This window comes from Dermacentor andersoni, chromosome 1, assembly GCF_023375885.2.
Source record: "Dermacentor andersoni chromosome 1, qqDerAnde1_hic_scaffold, whole genome shotgun sequence".
Lineage (NCBI taxonomy): Eukaryota > Metazoa > Arthropoda > Arachnida > Ixodida > Ixodidae > Dermacentor > Dermacentor andersoni.
The window spans coordinates 256,693,401-256,710,489 of record NC_092814.1 but is presented as its reverse complement, the minus strand read 5'-3'; the positions used below and the strand labels follow the sequence as shown (position 1 = coordinate 256,710,489).

At 45.5% G+C, this 17,089-nt stretch overlaps 1 protein-coding gene across 1 annotated transcript in view; it reads left to right on the top strand.

The window, feature by feature from the left end:
• The window catches only part of pch2 (pachytene checkpoint 2 protein), a 39,681-nt gene extending 22,810 nt beyond the window's left edge, over positions 1–16,871 (top strand). Inside the window, exons 7-10 of the mRNA XM_050195713.3 lie at positions 1,740–1,846; positions 7,387–7,540; positions 9,051–9,212; positions 16,671–16,871. Of these exons, the coding sequence (XP_050051670.1) occupies positions 1,740–1,846; positions 7,387–7,540; positions 9,051–9,212; positions 16,671–16,787 (540 nt within the window). The 3' untranslated portion in view covers positions 16,788–16,871. The remainder of the gene's footprint in view (positions 1–1,739; positions 1,847–7,386; positions 7,541–9,050; positions 9,213–16,670) is intronic.
• The last annotated feature ends 218 nt before the right edge of the window (positions 16,872–17,089 follow it).

The window sequence follows — 17,089 nt, the reverse complement described above, 5'->3', positions numbered from 1 at the left end:
GCTTCTAACTGGACCAGCAATGTAAAATTTTGTTACACATTGCACTTACACACATTGCACTTGAAAGCGTGCAGCCTAAAGTACCCGCTTTCAAGCCCCCCGCCCCCATAAGTACGCCTATGGTTTAAAGCCAGTCACCCACGTTGTTTTTGAATTTGTATCAATATATGTTCTCAGCCACTTTTGCCATTAATATTGAGTCGGAGATGACTATGTACACAGAGGAATGGAACCATGCAAACATCTCAAGTTTTGTATTTATTTTTGTCAGTACTGCTTTAGGTTAAAGTTTCAATAAGACAAACAGATTTATTAAGTTCATTCTAGTTTTTTTTTTTTTTTTAAGATACTTCTTAATCAATCACCGACAGTATCAGGAGTTCCGCAGGGCTCTGTTTTAGGGCCATTACTTTTTCTAATATACATTAACGACTTGCCCAACTGTGTGTCATCTTCAGTTAACCTATACGCCAATGATTGTGTACTCTATCGTGAGATTTGTGATGATAAGGACCAGGATATTCTACAGACTGATCTAAATAACATCGCCGCTTGGTGTAAAAACTGGCTCATGGAACTAAACCCCAAGAAATGCAAGCTGATGACTGTTATAAGACGCGACATGTGTGTGCCTGCTTATATGCTTAACCACGTCCAGCTAGAAGAAGTTTCATCCTACCGTTATTTAGGTGTAACTATATAATCTGACTTATCCTGGAAATGTCACATCAATTCCATAATTAGTAATGCAAATCATACCTTAGGCTACTTGCAGCAAAACTTTAGCAAATCCCCTTCATCAATGAAACTACTATTGTATAAAACACTAATTCGATCTAAGTTGGAATACTCTGCTGCAATTTGGGACCCATACATTGCTACTCTTGTTAATTCACTTGAAATGGTTCAGAATAATTCCATTTGTTTCATTCACTCAAACTATGATCATACTTCTAGCATAACTTTTATGAAAAGCAACTTGTGTCTACCATCTTTATCACTGCGCAGAAAGGCTTTTCACTTATGCCTATTTCATAAAGTATTTCATCATCATATCCTTAGCAGTGAGCTCATTCTAGCACCTACTTATCTGTCATCTCGAGTTGTTCACCGTCATAAAGTAAGAGGCACGTTTTGTCACATAAACAGGTTTTTATATTTCATTTATTCCACATACAACGAGTGACTGGAACCACCTTCCTGATGATATCATGTCAATTGAAGACAGCGCACTTTTCCGCTGAACCTTGTTTGCTTTTCTTCAACTATGACCATGCACGTGGCCACATGCGCTGTATTTTCGCAAGCGTTGTTGCGCCGTATTTTCCTTTTTCCAGTTCAGATGTCGCTAGGTTTATATAATTTGAATGTCGTAGTATTCTTGTTATTTGATTTTTTAATGATTATGTTGATTGTACATGTCGCTTGCATTATATAAACTTGTAGTAATTGTTGTTATTATTTTTTGCATGTACCCCACTCCCCTCTATAATGCCTTGGTGCTTGAGGGTATATGAAATAAATAAAAGGGTGCATGCAGCGTTAGGAAATGTACGGGACTGCCACCATCTTGTGTTGTGCTTGTGTATCTTTTCCCCTCATTGAAGTGTAATATCTGCAGCTGATGCTTGAACTTTTTTTTTTACTGAACCAGTACTGTTACTGCAATGTCCTAACAAGATTTGTACTACTGTGACTGGTTATTTTCTCTTTTTACTCTATTCTTAATGTGTTTTTAGGTTGAAAGCTTGGCACACTCTCGCAGCACGGCAGTTGGTGGCAATGAGCCATCAGATGCTATTCGTGTTGTCAATGCCCTACTAACGCAAATTGACAGCATGAAAAGGTATGTTGATGAAGCAGCTGCTTTTTTATTTTTTTCATACTGTGTGAGAGAACGAAGCTTTGTTACTGATATGTCTGGAAGATATCATTAAGGACGGCGTAATGCATACAAGGGATTGTTGTACATGCTGCCATCTAGTGAAAGCGGGGAGACATAGTTCCCCATGTCTGCGCGTGGTCTGTGATCTGGCAGCGCGTGCTCTTTTTCTTCTTGAGATAGAACACGTCTGAGAGACCATTAAACGTGTGCGTATGTGACTCCTTGTCAGGCCGTCTCGCTCTTGCTTTCTGGCTACAACATGGTGTCAGAAGAACAGGTTCTACCAGCGGTCATTGGCTCCTAGTCCTCCTCCGTGCGAAGGACGATGCCAGTAACGAAATGCCGGTGAGCTGCTCCCTATAAGCACATCTCGGTACTCGAGCAACGCGACCCCTTAACGTTCGAGGCCATGGCGTCATTCGTAATTCAACCGCCGGACGCCTTCAACTTTTCGTCGCCGAACGAGTGGCTGAAGTGGAAACAAAGTTTTGAATGCTTCCGAACCTTTCAGGGTTGTGCGTTAAGCCCGAGAAGCATTAATTAGACGCGCTACTTTACATCATGGGTGAGCAAGCCGAGGAAATCTACGCCACTTTTGCTCTCTCTGAAGAGATATCCAAGAAATTTGACGCAGTTGTGGAGCAGTTCGACAAATACTTTATCCCGCGACGCAACGTAATCTTTGAACGAGCCAGATTCAACACCAGTGTGCAACAAGATGGTGAGTTAGCCGAAGATTTCATCACTGCGCTTCACACACTTTCGAAAGACTGCAAGTTCAGTGCTCTTCGAGAAGAGTTCGTGCGCAACTGCCTCGTAGTTGGGATAAAAGATAAGCAGGTATCCTCCAGGGTACAGCTCGACGCAGACCTCGCTCTTCAGAAGGCTCTTGAGTCCGTCCTCCAGATCGAGAACGGCCGTCAGCAACAAGTCGAGCTCTGCCAGGAAGTGCTATGTGTGAACAAAGTTGCGTCCGCTCCCCAAACCACTTGGGGTACTTCGAAACAGGACAAAAGTGGCAGCTATTCACGTGGGGCAAACAAGCCATCTTCATCCTCCGGTAAAAACAGCATGCAGAAACCATGCCGTTGGTGCGGTCAAGAGTGTCACCCTCGTACTCTGTGCTCAGCACGCTCAGAAGTCTGCAGGAATTGCCGGAAAATGGGTCATTACGCCTTTGTATGCATGTCGCGGCACCTCGATTGTGTCGAACCGCAACAAGTCAATTTAGAAACACGATTCCTAGGAGTAATCAAGACATCGGATGCTGGAACGTGGCAGGCAACAGTCTCGGTTCAAGGTCAGCCATTAGATTTCAAAACACACTGGCGCCGACGAAACAGTCCTCCCGAAGGAAGTATTCCAGATGCTCGAGGAGAGACCTTTTCTCTCAGCTCCTCCTTGCCAGCTACCTAGTCCAGACGGAAAGCTTCCAGCCGCAGGAGTGACACAACTCGAGCTCATCTACCATGCCTGTACGACTACTCAGGATGTCTACGTCTTAGATGAGGTCCGCACTCCATTGCCAGGCAAGCCAGCGATCAAAGAACTCCGGATGTTGACATTTGTAAACGCCATTGCTGAGAAAGTGAATCCGAAAGAATTTCCAGCGTCGTTCCAGGGACTCGGCAAGCTGCACAAGGAACACCGAATTCAGCCGCAAGCAGGAGCGAAACCTTTCGCGCTCAGCTCTCCGAGGCACATCCCAATTCCTTTATACGAAAGGACAAAGTTAGAACTACAAACAATGCAGAAACTCGGCGTCATATCACCTGTTCACGAGCCGACTGAGTGGTGTGCACCAATGGCAGTCATCCCAAGGCCCTCCGGAGACGAATGCGTGGACTTCACAGAACTGAACCGCCACGTTCTGAGAGAATGGCATCCTATCCCTTACGTGGGGCACACTCTTGGACTTCTTCATGGAGCTGTTGTGTTCTCCAAACTGGACGCTAACTGTGGATTTTGGCAAATTCCACTTTGTGAAGGTTCTAAAAAGCTCACCACGTTCATCTCACCTTTTGGACGCTTCTATTTCAACTGGTTACCATTTGGAATTGCATCTGCTCCTGAACACTTCCAGAAACAGATGTCGTGCATTTTACAAGGCGTCAGTAGGGTCTGTCACATGGAGGACATCCTTATCTGGAATTCGAATGAGCATGAGCACAATGAGACACTCAGAAATGTGCTGTAGCTACTCGTCAAGGCTGGAGTGACATTGAATAAAACCAAATGCTTGTTTAATGTCCAGTGCCTCACGGTCCTTGGACACTGGCTAGACTAAGACGGAATACGACTTGACGAGAAAAAAAAAATTGAAGCCATTATGAAATGGAGAGCCCAAGAAACAGGACCGAGCTGCAGAGAATTCTGAGAATGGCAACATACCTTGCCAGATTCGTTCCCAACCTCTGAAGTCCTGCAACCACTTAATCTTTTGCTGTCAAAGAAGCAAGAGTTTGCTTGGAATGCTCCACAACAGCAGGCGTTCAACAGATAGAAGTCGGTGCTCTCGTCTCGCCCTGTTCTTGGAGTTTACGATCCATCAAGAGAAATTATCGTCACTGCAGGTGCATCGTCCTTTGGACTTGGTGCATTAATCCGGCAGAAGAAACCGAATGGCAAGTTTCCTGTCATCGCTTATGCTTCACGATTACTCTCAGAGACCGAGAAGCGTTACGCTCAAATCGAGAAAGAGGCTCTTGCTTTAGTCTGGGCATGTGACAAGTTTGGCGATTACCTTGTTGGCAAGCTGTTCAAGCTGATGGACCATAAGCCGGACCATAAGCCATTGGTTCCCATCTTCACTTCGAAGAGCATTGACGACCTGACAGCCAGATTACAGATGCTAAAGATGAGAATGATGCGATACCAGTACGAGATTGCATACGTTCCAGGCAGAGACCTTCTAGCCGCAGACACTCTTTCGAGAGCGCCTCTCCAAAAAATAGAAGACACAAAGCTTGAAGAAAATGTGGAAGCTTTCGTATGCTCTTTGAAAACCTCTTTTCCTATAAAGGAGCACTGCCTTCAGGCATCCCAACAAACAGACCCTGTTTGTGCACAACTTCGCCAGTGGAGCAAGAAAAAAGAGTGGCCCTCCAGGCAAGATTTACTATTGGCCCTAAAACCCTTATACGAGCATCGACACCAGCTCACCCTGGAGAATGATTTACTCTTCTACGCTGCTCGAGTTTTCGTCCCTGCCTCTTGCAAAAACGAAGTCGTACAACTCTTACATGAAGGACACTTTGGCATAACAAAGACTCCTGCTCAAGCCAGAGATTGTGTCTGGTGGCCCACTATAGGAGCTGGTGTCACGTCCCTGGTGAAGCAATGTCAGCAATGCGTCGAAACAACAAGTAACAAGAAAATGCCACTAAAAAGTTCTGAATTTTCAGAAAGACCCTGGCAATGCATTGCAATGGACTTGTTTCACTATAAGAGCCAGTGTTGGTTGATAAGAACAGATTATTATTAAAGATGCCCTGAACTGGCTCAGCTCGAGAAGCTTACGTCCGCAGCTGTAGTCAACCACTGCAAGTCATTTTTTGCACGCCACGGGATTCCCGAGGAAGTGGTTTTCGACAACGGCCCGCAGTTTTCGTCAACTGAGTTTTCACTCTTCGCCCAGAACTATGCCTTCAAGCACATTACCTCTAGCCCTCACTATCTTCAGAGCAATGGATTTGCTCAGGCTGTGGTAAAAATCATCAAGACTTCCATGACAAAGATGAAAGGCCCTTAGTTGACGCTTCTAGCTTACAGGTCGACTCCTTTGAAGACTGGGTATAGCCCTGCGGAACTACTGATGGCTCATCGGCTATGAACCAAGCTTCCTCTTAGTTCCACCAAGCTGACACCCCAACTGCCGGATCAAGAGAGCCTTCGGAAGTTTGAGGAACAGTACCGGAAACATCAAAGGAAAGACTTCGACAGACGTCACGGAGTCCGTGACATGCCGGAGTTATTCTATGGAGATGACGTCTGGTTGACAGACCTCAAGTGCAAAGTTACAGTAGAAGCCCCAGCCGATAAGCCTCGGTCCTACTGGGTTAACACTGACACTGGTGCTGTACACAGGAACAGGACCCAGCTAGTTCGCTATTCCCTTGCTAAAACCAACGCAGAAAGTGGATGTATCAGTGACGGTGTAACAAATGCCCGTTCGTGTTGCCAAGACACTTCCCACATGCATACTAGAAGTGTGAGGTGCGTGAAGCTGCCTGCTTTAGCGAACTTCGCTTGCTCTGTCGGGGAGATGTTGTACATGCTGCCATCTAGTGAAAGCGGGGAGACATAGTTCCCCGTGACTGCGCGTGGTTGGTGATCTGGCCGTGCGTGCTCTTCTTCTTGAGATAGAACACGTCTGAGAGACCATTAAACATGTGCGTATGTGACTCCTCGTCTGGCCGTCTCGCTTTTCCTTCCTGGCTACAACAGGGATGACCTTTGTCCATTAGAGTGAGGCAATGGATGCCAAGGTAAGGGAAATGTAGTTGAGGGTGGCAAGGATTAGATGGAGTAATGAGGTTAGGGAGTTTGTAGGGGTTGGGTGATGACAGGACAAGAGTAACTATAGATTATAGGGAGAGACCTCTGCCCTGCAGTGAACTTGATTAGGTTGATAAATTGATTGTTATGATAATGACTCCACTTTGTTCATTTGTAAAATTGTTTTTTTAATAGCCACATTTTTGGGGATTTCATAAAAGGCAATCTAGCATGAGCTCCTACTATGTCTCAGCCTTGTAGATAATGAAATGCTAAACTACTTTAGTTCTCAGAGGAATTATGACACACCTTTAATGAGAGCTAGGAAGATATTAAAGACTTACTTCCTTTGACCTGTTTGCATATTAACTTTAAGATGTTACTAGTTAATGCTGTAAAGCCAACTTAAGCTTTTTATTGGACATTATGTTGGTTGCGGATACTGTTGTCATTACACAATGTATTGACCAAATGCAATGATTTTTAAATAAATGCTGATGATGTGTGATTCATGTAGGTTGTACAAGCTTTTCTTTCTCTTTCCTGTTTTTCTTTCTTTTTGTTTTAGTGCTGAGGCTTGTGCCCTGTGTGAGCAGATTTTTCGGAGACTGGATCCTCATGTTTTCTCCATCTGATAACTTTGTAATTGATAAGACCGATTTTTTTCGTAAATGCTGTTTAGCTGACCTTGCATGTTTTTGCACTCAAGTACATGGAACCTCGTTCTAACGAAGTCGCATTCGACACGTAAACATTTTCATTATATCCAATATTCATTAAACTTATAAGCATATATTTCTTACAAGCTGATAACAGCAAGAAACATCATTAATTTACCTCATTGTATCTGATAACTTGTTATATCCATGTTCACTGTGTCAAGATTTTATTTTATCTTCGAAAATTGCTGTACCGAGATTTTATTTTACTTTGAGAAATTGAGTAGAACATTTCTGTCTTGCTGGTCATATTTCATCGTGTTTTAAATGTTTTTATTTCTTCAGATACCCGAATGTTTTCATTCTTACAACCTCTAATATCAGTGGTATCATAGACCTGGCGTTTGTAGACAGAGCTGACTTCAAATATCACCTTGGTTATCCCAGCCAGAAATGCATTTCGAAGATCATCATGTCCTGCATGAAAGAGCTTTACAGGGTAGGTTGTGTTTTTGTGTATATTTCAAGCTGTTTTTTCATTAAAGGTAACTTTAGTATTTAGAAAGCACAATACTGTGAGTGGTCAGCTCAAAGCTATTTGACACAAAATATGCACGCACAAGCGTGCCACACAGCGTTTCGAGGTGGCAGTGCAAAATGCATTATGCACTTTTGACATTTGGTATAAGCATTCCTGTCATGCCTTGACATGTTACATGAGTCCTCACATCACATACTTGCTATTGTTGACATGCTTGTTAAGCTCTTCAAAAACTATATCGAAATACAATTAAAATGCAATTTTTCATTGATAGCCTGTGCTTAATGCAATTAATAGTTCATATACATTGCAATCGATTGTTCTTTAATGGGGCTTTCTATTTGCCACACTTGATGTTTCATTGCTTGAAGCTCATGTCTTAAATGTGTATTTATGGGACTTGTGAATATGTGTGCACTGTTCTTTCAAGCTATAACCATGACTACAAGATCAGTCAGTTTTATGCTGTTGACTGGATGTCACAACCAATATTTATTTATTTATTTATTTATTTATTTATTTATTTATTTATTTATTTATTGTTCATTACCAGAAGCTCTGGCTCTTTTGCATTTGGATTTCATGTATGCGGCATCTTTTATGATCACTACACATTTCCACATTCAAACATGAATAAAACAATGTTTTATTGTGGATATTAAACTCAGCAAATTGCAGCAGTAATTCGTTTCATTTAACGATGACAGCTTGAATATGACTTGTTCATGTGCATGCTAAATTCAATGCAGTGCACATGCTTTTTTGCCGCATGTTTTGTGGCATGCACACTATTGAGTTTGCTTACTAAGAATGTAAGGTGCACATAAGGGATGGCTAATCTGTCCTGGACAAAAAATAAAAATAAAGGCTATGTTAACTTTGAGTGAAAGGGAAAAATTGTCATCCACCCGAACGTAGCACGAAGCTACAAAGGAAACCCATTTATTTCATTTCATTTCAGGAAACCCATGCAGGTTTCCTAGAAAGAAAGCTTTGCAGTTGAAGAAAAATTTGACTTCCACTTTGGAGGATTCTGCAGAACTGATTTGCCATATTCTGTGTCCCTGTGCTTCGAGTTGTCGATTAATTCGCCCTCGCACTGCAATCTGCTAGCCTCCTGGTTAGTTCTGATGGTAGAGCGACCGCCCCAGAAAGGCGTTGGTCCTGGGTTCGTATCCCAGACCAGGACAAATTTTTTTTCAACTGCAAAGCTTCCTTTCTGAGAAACCCGTATGAGTTTTTCTTGTAGCTTCATGCTACATTTGGGTGGATGGCAATTTTTCTCTTTCATGATACTTCCTCCACTTTGCAGGATTCCGCAGAACTGATTTGCCGTAACTTGGAGTATGTCATTATTCTCCCTTTGCACATCCATACATGTGCTGTAGTGTGCTTTTAATGCAACAGCATTATATGCGCCATTATGCGAACATTTGTTTTTGTCTCTCTCTCTCTCTCTCTTTTGCAGGTGTCTGTCATAAGTGAAAGCATAAGTTTTCTTGAAAGTAGTGCTGGTGAGATGGGTGATGAACTGAGGTGTCTGTACAGCTCCTTGTGCCACAGAGCTGTTGGCCTGAGTGGGAGGCGGTTACGAAAACTGCCTTTCATTGCACATTCCATCTGCGCTGTGGTGAGAGCTGCTCTCCTTTGTAACTAGAGACCATTGACAGTATATGCAGGCACTCTTTAGACTGTGGCAACCATGTGCCTTGTGCACCTGATTTCTTCAGCTTACTTCGGTTCTGCTAGCAGGTGTGGACCAAGACCATGCACACACCTGTCGATGGTCCACACCTGCTAGCAGGTGTGGACCATTTATGAACCATGAAATGATTAATTAAAAGATCATGCTAATGAGGGCAGCTGCTGCAAATGCTGGTAGCTTCTTAAGATGGCTGGTAACAACATACAGTTGGTTTTACTTGCATAGAAAGCCTGTTCTGTTTCTTTTTATTTTGTTTCTTGGTGAAAGTAGGTCGGCACTCCCTGTATTTAAAGTAATAAAGAACTAGAATTGTATACTTAATAAAATGCTTGATAAGATTTAAGACAACCGACAGTATGTAGTGCATATCATTTGTAATGTCTTTAAATACTGGCAAGTAGCACTAGGTAATTGTTCCTAATTACATTTCTTTTTTGTTACCTCATCAGTTATGTCTTCTGATATAGGTCATAAAGGCTATCACTGTGAAACAGTGAACTTTTTGCAGCACAAGACACATACTCTCACGTTGGCAAGAAGCATGCAATCTGTTTAAAGGGAGTGATGATTAATTAGAACCTAGTGTGAGAATATGGTGCAGATGAAAAGATCATGTTTCATGTTGATGGAAACAAGCGTGATATTATCTGGTGAGCAAACAGTTATTAATGTAAATTTGCACGAAAAGTTGCTTAGAAGGACATGAAGTGACCATTGGTAAACAATCTTCTTTAACACTTATTGTGTGTCAGCTCTCCACACCAAAATGCAATATCGTCATCGTCAAGTTCACTCTTCATTAAAAATGATTTCTTTGATGTCGTTAAGGTCCCTGCAACTCCAACTCCTTTTCCTGTAAATTGTGAATACAGTTGACTTCCGTTAATCCTACCTTGATGGTACCGATGGAATTGATCGAATTATCCGGCAGGTTGAATTAAACAAGATGCAGAAATAAAATACCAAAACAGACCGCTGACTCATTTGGCAGTATTTGCCCTATTCTAACATGCCCCTGAATCAAACGCTTGCCCACTTTCTATGTGTCCAAAGTAGAAAAGTAACATAGGAATGGCATTAAAGCTGTTAAACGAAGTAGAAATCTAACGTGCACCAGATTTTTTAGCAAGAAAAATTGTTGCACGATGGCGGCCGGTTTTCTAATGTCATCATCGCCACACGGTTTTTGTGTAAAGTCAGCTCCGCCGCAATACACTTGTGTGATGCGGTAAAGCATACAATTGTAAGGGCGGTTGTGGTCTCGTGTCCGATTGCATCACACAGACAATTTTCGGCACAATTTTCTTTAAACAAAAAAAGGTTTGTGTTAGAATCGGGTAAATACCACTGTGAGCATTATATTACCCCTTCATCTTCATCTGTATATATTCATCATCATGGCCAGCGTCATCATCTTCAGCGCGTGACCTGCACAATAAACCGTTGAGGCTTAACAGCTGTCTCGCAAGTGGTGGAGGCTGCTTTCGATCCCTTGGTCCTCTACGCCTTCGAGTTTCCCTGGAGCTTCGTTCAGGCCGCCGCTTGCTCCACCTTTCCGCCAGGATGCCCCAAGAAGATCCTCCAGGAGCCTCCGGCATCACCGTCTCTGCCCCACGGGCCGTTCCTTCATGGACCGTCAGCACGCAGCAGCGCGATCCCACCATGTTCGCTGGCCTTGGTAGCGAGGAAGTTGATGACTGGCTGGAAAATTATGACCGCGTGAGTGAATCTAACCAGTGAGATGACATGCACAAGCTTCGCAACGTCGCATTCTACCTCACTGACGTTGCCAGGACTTGGTTTCTCAACCACGAGAGCACCTTGCCTGACTGGGCAGCATTCAAACACCAGCTTCGCCAGATTTTTGGCGCTCCCAACATCCGCTCTGAGGTCGCTAAGAAAAAGCTTGACAGACGCACGCAACTTCCCGGGGAAACATACACCTCTTATATCGAGGACGTCCTCGCCCTTTGCCGCCGTCTTGATGCCACCGTGACGGAATCTGGTCGTGTTCGTCATATACTAAAGGGGATTGCCCACGTTGCGTTCAACGCACTGGCGATCAAAAATCCAAATACCATTAACGATGTGATCGCGACTTGCCAACACCTGGACGCACTGCAGGCCATCCGTTTAAAACCTGTCGTCGGTGATGCGCCTCCTTCTTCGGGTACCGACCTGCGTATGCTGTTTCGGACTCTCATACGCGAAGAGCTCCAAGCGTGTGGCCTGCTCAGTCCTCCCATTCTCCAACCTCAGCCTTCGGTTCCTGGCCTGCGCGACATCATCAAAGAGGAGCTGTCCTCCATGACCTGCGCTGCGAGCTGTGGCCCTCCTTCACCGTCCACCTCATATGCTCAGGTTGCGGCTATGCAGCCAGCGTTCGTTCGGATAGCGCCTCCTGCTCCTGCTACTGGCCCCAACCATTTGGCGACTCTACCACCCCGTCCGCCTGCCACAGGATTTTACACTACCCGGCCTACGCCCCGCCCCATTTGTTATTATTGTGGTATTCACGGTCACATATAACGTTTTTGCTGAAGACGACAACAGGATGAACGCCGTGGCTACGACATTTATGAGAGAGACCCGTTGCTTCCTCCGAGTCCTTACCAGCGCCGACTCTCCCCACGCTCACCTTCTCCACCTCACGAAGCGCCTCGCAACTACCGTCCAGGGCGCCGCCGCTCGTCCTCCCCTCTCCGACGCTCGACATCACCCCTGCAACTGGCCACCCGCACTCCTGACTACCGATCGGAAAACTAGATGGTGCAGTTTTTGGAGGGAAAGCTGCATGGCTCGCACAGACTACAATTCCTCCAGCGTGCCCGGCCAATACTTTATTTGTGTCTGTGGAAGGTGCACCAGTCCTAGCATTGCTTGATACGGGATCAGCTATTTCTATTATTCACGCTGGCTTGTGCGCTCGTCTACACAAAGTTACTACACCTTACAGTGGAGCTCTTCTTCCTGGTGCAAATAATGTTGTGATTCGGCCATCGGCGCAATGCACCGTTAGAGTTTCGATCGACGGGATATGCCACCATATCCAGTTCGCAGTGTTGACTTCCTGTGCTCACATGCTTATACTAGGGTGGGACTTTCTCTCTTCGGCGTCGGCTTTCATCTCGTGCCGTGAACGCCTCGTTAACTTGACAGAGACAGACAATTCCGATGACGTGCATGAACCGCGCCTTCGCTTACGAACTGCTGATGATTGTATGGTGCCCCCTGGTCGCGAACAACTCCTTGCAGTTAACTCTGACATCACCGATGGTGACGTTTTAGTTGTACCGTCAGTCCGTTGCTTATCCAAAGGGATTGCTCTGGCACCCAGCCTTGTTCGCTTCACCAATGGCATGGCCACTTTGGCTGTACTCAACATGACCAATGAGCCAGTCCTGCTTTCTAAAGGCGCCGTTCTCATGTGCGTCTTGGACACTCAGCCTGTCTCTGTGCTTACCTCAACTACTGCTGTTTCACAACCACCCACAGCTATGGATCCGGTCCCTGCTTCTGATCTCGCTAGTACCATCAGCTCCGATCTAATGCCACAGCAGACGGGGGAGTTACTGGCGTTGTTATCCAAGCATAAAGACTCCTTTGACGTCCACTCTCCTCTTCTGGGACAGACTTCTGCGATGGCTCATCGCATACACACAGATGGAACTTCCATTGTGCGCCGGCGGCCATATCGCGTTTTTTCCGCTGAACGACAGATCATCGATACCCACGTTGCCGACATGCTGAAACGTAGCATAATCCGCCCATCTTCAAGCCCTTGGTCGTCACCTGTCGTTTTGGTACATGAGAAAGACGACTCAGTGCGATTTTGCGTAGACTACCGTGCCTTGAACAAAATAACCCGCAAAGATCATCAATACCCACGTTGCCGACATGCTGAAACGTAGCATAATCCGCCCATCTTCAAGCCCTTGGTCGTCACCTGTCGTTTTGGTGCATGAGAAAGACGGCTCAGTGCGATTTTGCATAGACTACCGTGCCTTGAACAAAATAACCCGCAAAGATGTATATCCACGGCCCTGAATTGATGATGCGTTAGATTCATTACAAGGCGCGGAGTATTTCTCCAGCCTTGATCTACGCTCAGGATACTGGCAGATACCCATGCACGAAGCAGACAAGGAGAAAACCGCTTTTGCCACACCCGATGGATTTTACGAATTTAACGTAATGCCCTTCGGCCTGTGTAATGTTCCCGCCACATTTGAGCGGATGATTGACATCGTACTACGGGGCCTAAAGTGGAAGACTTGCTTATGCTATCTTGACGACATCATCATATTTTCGTCGACCTTCCATCAGCACTTACAGCGCCTCGATGAAGTCCTGACATGCCTCTCAGCTGCTGGCCTTCATCTGAATACAAAAAAGTGCCACTTCGCCAGCAAAACCATTAAAGTGCTCGGACACCTTGTCAGCAAGGAGGGCCTTCGACCCGACCCCGACAAGATTACCGCTGTCCTCCGCTTCCCCAGGCCTCAACGCGCCAAAGATTTGCATAGCTACCATGGCCTAGCTTCGTATTTCCGGCGCTTCATACGTAACTTTGCCACCATTGCGGCGCCGCTCCATCAACTCTTTCCTTCTGGAGCTCCCTACGTATGGTCGGACGAATGCCAAACTGCTTTTGACGCCCTCAAGCGTGCCCTCACGTCCGAACCAGTGCTTTGTCATTTCGACAACACCGCACCCACTCTTCTACACACTGACGCCAGCGGACACGGTATCGGCGCTGTTCTTCTCCAACGTCAGCAAAATTCTGAAGAACGTGTGGTTGCATACGCAAGTCGCACGCTAACAGCTGCAGAGAAAAATTATACGATTACCGAGCAAGAGTGTCTCGCCATTGTTTGGTCCGTCCAAAAATTTCGGCCTTATCTGCACGGCCGCCACTTTACGGTCGTTACTGATCACCACGCCTTGTGCTGGTTGGCGATGCTAAAGAATTTAATGGGACGTCTCGGCCGTTGGATACTCCGTTTACAAGAATACAACTTCGACGTCACCTACAAGTCTGGAAAGAAACACCAGGATGCCGATGCTCTCTCTCGTTGTCCCTTACCACCGTCTTCAAATGCTGCTTGCTTACCACCTTCCGTGAGAGAACCGCAGGGTGTGTCGCATGCATTCCCTTCGCTCGCTGCTCTCGACCGGCTCCCATCCAGCCATTCTCATACGTTTGCCTCTAGTCAACGTAATGACTCCTACTGCCACTCCGTTACGAAACGTATTCGCAGATCATCTCGCCCACGTAACGCTCGGCTCCTTCGGCAGTTGAAGAATTTCAAGATTGAAAATTCGATATTATACCAGTACGTCTTTCATCCCGAAGGCCACCGTTGGGTTCCTGTTGCTACCCGATCACTTCGGGCCCAGATATTGGAGACCTTTCACGACGATCCCACTGCCGGTCACTTTGGTTTCCATAAAACCTACGAGCGAATTCGCAGTTGCTTCTCTTGGCCTGGACTTGCAACCAGCGTAGCGAAATACGTGGCTTCCTGTTCGCTCTGCCAACATTGCAAACAACTGACCTCTCCTCTGGCTGGACTGCTCCATCCTGTGCCATGTCCTGAAGCTCCTTTTGCAGTCGTTGGTATTGACCTCTATGGACTGCTACCCTTAACCACTGGCGGTAAACGATGGATCGTCACAGCTGTAGACCACTTGACACGGTACGCTGAAACAGCCGCACTATCTTCCGGATCCGCAGAGGAGGTTGCAGCCTTTTTCTTGGAAGCCATCTGTTTACGGCACGGAGCCCCATGTGTCCTTTTGAGTGACCGCGGCAGGACCTTTCTCTCTAAACTTGTCGACGATGTTCTCCATGCGTGCAATACCATCCATGAAACGACTTCCAGCTACCACCCTCAAACTAATGGTCTCACAGAGCGCTTTCATCGCACGCTGTCCGACATGATATCTATGTACATCAACCCTGACCACACCAATTGGGATGTCATTCTACCATTCGTCACTTTCGCATACAACACGGCCGTCCAACGCACTACGGGATACTCGCCCTTTTTCCTCGTGTATGGTCGCCAACCGCTCACTATCCTCGACGCTTCTTTCTTCGGTGTCCCCGTGCCTTCGTCCACATCAGTGTGTGAGCAGTTCGTTTCGCGCATTGCCCGGTGTCGCCAATGTAAGCGTCTCAACACCGACGCCAGTCAACAAGACCGCAAAATTCGCTATGATGCATCTCACCGTGTCGTTTCCTTCCAACCTGGAGACGAAGTGTTACTGTGGACCCCAGTTCGCGCTCCTGGATTGTGCGAGAAATTTCAATCCCATTTTATCGGGCCCTACATTGTTTGGGAACAGACTTCGCCAGTTAACTATCGTGTCACTCCAGTTGTTCCGCCTTTGGACGGCCGCTGCCGTACCACGGAGATTGTGCGTGTTTCTCGTTTAAAGCCTTTCATACGGCATTTCCCGCCATAACCAGCGGCCAGGTTGGCCACTTCCACGCGCGGGGGATATTGTGTGAGCATTATATTACCACTTCATCTTCTTCATCTGTATATATTCATCATCATGACCAGCGTCATCGTCTTCAGCGCGCGACCGGCCCAATAAACCGTTGAGGCTTAACAGCTCTCTCGCACCACAATCAGATATTGTGAGCTATGGTTATTGCTTCAAAATTTTCCTGGGGTGGACCGAAAATAGGCGTTTTTGATGAGAGATTATGTGTGTTCAACGTATTCACTATCCCCTAGGCTCCGCAATCACAGATGCTGCCACTAAAGTGGTCACTATCAGGGTTCCTATAGGGGTTAAGTGCATGTGTGCTGACTGGTCAAGTTAGAATTATTCAGTGAAGGGCAATTTAAGGAACTAAATAATGAAAGTTTGGGCTTATAGAAATGCATGGGCACCAGCGGGCACCTTCGGTCGGGATCAAATTAATCGGAGTCAAATTAACGGAAGTCTACAGTAGTTAATTTTCATTGGAAAGTGGTGCTATCTTTGTTTCACGTATTTTCGAAGTTTCAAATATTTACACAACTATTGGGCATGGACGCACTCAAATATGTTAATGCTCATTCATGCTCTTGCATTGAAGCAATGCTACTGTCCAGACAGGGATGGGTGCAGCAAGTACATGTGGGTAAACAAGGAAATTAATGGCTCTTGTCATTGAGGATGTCGCCCAAGTTTGGTTGGGACCTAAGAGGCTTGTGTCAGGAGCTCTTGTAGCACTCTTTGTAACATCGTTCTCTGTACCCACATTTTCTCTATACCTCCTGGCCAGTGATGGTTTCCTGTAGTGCCCATAATTTTCAATATGTTCTTTTGCTTTTTAAATAATGAAATAATAACTACCTTGTGCTGATTTTATTAATTTTGCAGGACAGGACGTTGACACTAAAAGCATTTCTGCTTGCCATGTCCGAGGCTGTTGACCGCCAGTTGCAAGAAAATGAGGAGATCACCAATAACAAGGAAGCACGATCACGCCTCTTCTGAATATGCAGAACATCCTCATATTATTTTACAACAAGTGCTTTCTGATTATGATTAAAAGCATGACTTTGTTTGTTGTATACCTAACAGCTAAGACATTACTAATTCTTAAGGAATTGTGTTGTAGAGATGTTAGAGGCTATATTTTTTGCAGCACATGATTTACTCTGATGGGAATCAGAAATACTGCAGCAATCCCTGATTAGCTCCACAGCAAACCGCAATGCCCTTATCCATGTTTTAATTAATAGCTCTAGGGTGCACGTTGCAATTGCAGAATTGTTGCAAGAGGCGGATCTGGGATA